The sequence below is a fragment of the Otolemur garnettii genome, unplaced genomic scaffold (assembly GCF_000181295.1).
Source record: "Otolemur garnettii isolate 467f Iridium unplaced genomic scaffold, OtoGar3 scaffold00013, whole genome shotgun sequence".
NCBI classification, from domain to species: Eukaryota; Metazoa; Chordata; class Mammalia; order Primates; family Galagidae; genus Otolemur; species Otolemur garnettii.
The window spans coordinates 23,078,634-23,081,350 of record NW_003852408.1 but is presented as its reverse complement, the minus strand read 5'-3'; the positions used below and the strand labels follow the sequence as shown (position 1 = coordinate 23,081,350).

The window sequence follows — 2,717 nt, the reverse complement described above, 5'->3', positions numbered from 1 at the left end:
CAGTGAAACGTCCCAGTAAAAGCCTTGCATATCACCTGCTTTCTCAGTGCGAGGAAACCTTACAGATGTTAATGAAGGAAAAGAAAACAGAGCCAGGAGACAGAAGGCTCCACCCCCCGCCCACAGTGTGAGCCACACGTCTGGACCACTGCTGGGACTCGAGGGCGCAGAAGGCCCCCGGAGGGCCCGGACTCACGTGGGGGATGAGGCGGCAGGAGCGGACCGAGTCGCTGAGGCCCATCCACTGCTGGTAGTCGGGGTACTCGCCGCGCCGCAGGAAGTACTGGTGGCCCTGGTAGTTGGGCTGCTCATAGAGCATCCAGCAGCCGCTGTCCACGCGCACCGAGTTGCAGCGGCTCAAGTACGTTTGCAGGTTGGGGTGGTCGCTGCTGCATTCGTAGTGGCGGCCCTGGAAGCCCCGGTCCTCGTAGAAGGTGATCTGCAAGGCAAGGCGAGGCGAGGGCTCAAGGGCCTGACCCGGTCTCGGGGGCCCGAGTGCAGGGGACCCTCCCGGGGCCCTGGGCGCCCGCCGGGCTCACCTTCCCCATGGCTGGTTGAGCGGAGTAGAGCGTGTGGGGCCGGCGGCGCAGCGGGTCTATATAGCAGGAGGGCTGCTGCGTTGGCAGGAAGCACACAAAAGGGGCCCGTGGAGGGGGAGCAGGGGCATTTTCTCCCTTTCTGTTCTATATAATGACTGTGGGGGTGGTGGTGGGGGATTTATTGTATGTTTTCTCTTAGACTCTCCAGAGCTTTCAAATTGATGATCTGGTTAAAATTGTCATGTCACTTAGTGCCATTCGGGCCTTTAAATAAAGCTTATTTGGGAAATCGGAACGTAGCAAGTGCTTAACGAGTTAATAATTGTAATTAATTTTTTAAAAAATTTAAAATTTCAATTTGAGTAACGGTATAAGGTAGTGACTAAGTCTGAGGTCAGCATTTAAAATAGCTATTTTCATTTAAATGGACACCATTTAAAATAGCGTTTTCTTCACTTGAAAATGGGAAACAGTTAGAATGAACTTTGATTCTCCACAGGGTGTTTAAAGTAGAATGAGATTTTCCTCTGCTTAAGAGAACCTCTCTCTAATGCCACGTGCTACTAAGTAGGGGATCAGATAGTTAATACAGAGATAGGATGACAGGTTGGGGCCTAAGGAACTCGTGTTTAAACACTTGGCCTCAGCGCTGGCCCAGGAGCCTAGGCGATCAAGGACATCTCCCAGGACAAAGCAGTGTGCCTTCTGAAGCACAGGCAGTCAAACTCTCAACTTGGGGATTGGTGAAGTGACCCACTGGCGGTTATTACACCAGTTCTTTTAATTTAACTAACGTTTTTGCTAACTAAGGGCTAAATTGAGTTGGTTCTAGCTGCTGACAAATCCGAGTTGACTTGCAATTATAACACATTTTAAATCCCACAGTCTTGCAAAGATTCCTCCTTCCTCACCCTGGGGGGAAAACCTGGTGGCTCTCCAGTTAAGGCTGTTAACTCCAGGGGTTGAATTTGTCACTTTCCACAAGATCCCCAGCAATTCCTGGTGTTCTGTTCTCTTTAGAGTGGGGCTTCTCAACCTCAGCACTACTTTGACATTTGGGCCCCAAATATTCTTTGTTGTGGAAAGCTGTCCTGTGCACTGGCTAGGGTGCAGCCCGGAACCAGTAGTGTCACTCTCCAGAGTGACAGGCAAAGATACTTGCAAACACTGCCAAATGTCCTCCAGGAAGCAAATTGTCCCTCCTACCCTCTCTGCCCCTGTTTAGAATCACTGCATTAGAACAACCTTGATGCAACCTGTCTCATTCTTCAGTCTGGATACTTGCTACCTAATACTAAAAAATGATTCTCCCTGAACAAATTTTATGTGATCCCCAAAACATGAGTAAGCCCCATTCACATCTTTTTCTTTTAAAAATTATAATGTTTGTGGAAAATTTGGAAACAAAAGCAGTAAACCATGGTCTTACTATTAAAAAAAGCACTATTGGTGTATATTTAAAAACTCTTAATCTTCACCGCTTTGATGTGATATTTCTGTTTCTAGGAATTTGTTCAAAGGAAATGACAAAAGATGCATACAAAGATTATGCACTGTTTACAATAAAGAAAATTAAATACAAATGAAATGTCTAAATAAGGCATTAAAGAAATTATGAAACATATGCTTAATGAGATGCTACCCAGCTACCAAAAATCATGTTCTCAAGGAATTTATTTAAGGATATGGAAAATCTTGCCATATCTTAAGATAAAAAAAAGTTTTTTAAGTTAAAAAAAACTCCAAATATATTGCACACTGAAATATATTGCTGAAAGAAATTAAAGACACAAATAAATAAGACAACATCCTGTGTCATGGATTATTAAAAAGTCAATGTTTCCCAAAAGCATCTGCAGAATTAAAGCAAGTCCTATGAAAATCCCAATGATTTTCTTATGCAGAAATTTAAAAAATCCATTTCACAATTCATATGGAATCTCAAGGGTCCCTGAATAAACAAAACAGTCTTGAAAAAAACAAAACAAAGTTAGAGGACTCACACTTCCTAATTCCAAAACTTACTACAAAGTATAATAATCAAAGCAGTGTAGTACTGTCATAAGGAGAGACACAATAGGCCAGTAAAATAAATTAGTTCAGGAAAAAAAAACCCTCATAATATATTATTAAATAATTTTTAACATGATCTTTTTTGTTGTTGTTGTTGTTGTTGTT

The 2,717-nt window shown here is 43.3% G+C and overlaps 1 protein-coding gene across 1 annotated transcript in view; it reads right to left on the bottom strand.

Moving 5' to 3' along the window:
• LOC100962439 (gamma-crystallin F) overlaps positions 1–548 on the bottom strand; it is a 2,857-nt gene extending 2,309 nt beyond the window's left edge. The window contains exons 1-2 of the mRNA XM_003784991.3: positions 540–548; positions 197–439 (exon numbers count right to left, since the gene is read on the bottom strand). Coding sequence (XP_003785039.1) covers positions 197–439; positions 540–548 — 252 coding nt within the window. The remainder of the gene's footprint in view (positions 1–196; positions 440–539) is intronic.
• Positions 549–2,717: the final 2,169 nt, after the last annotated feature.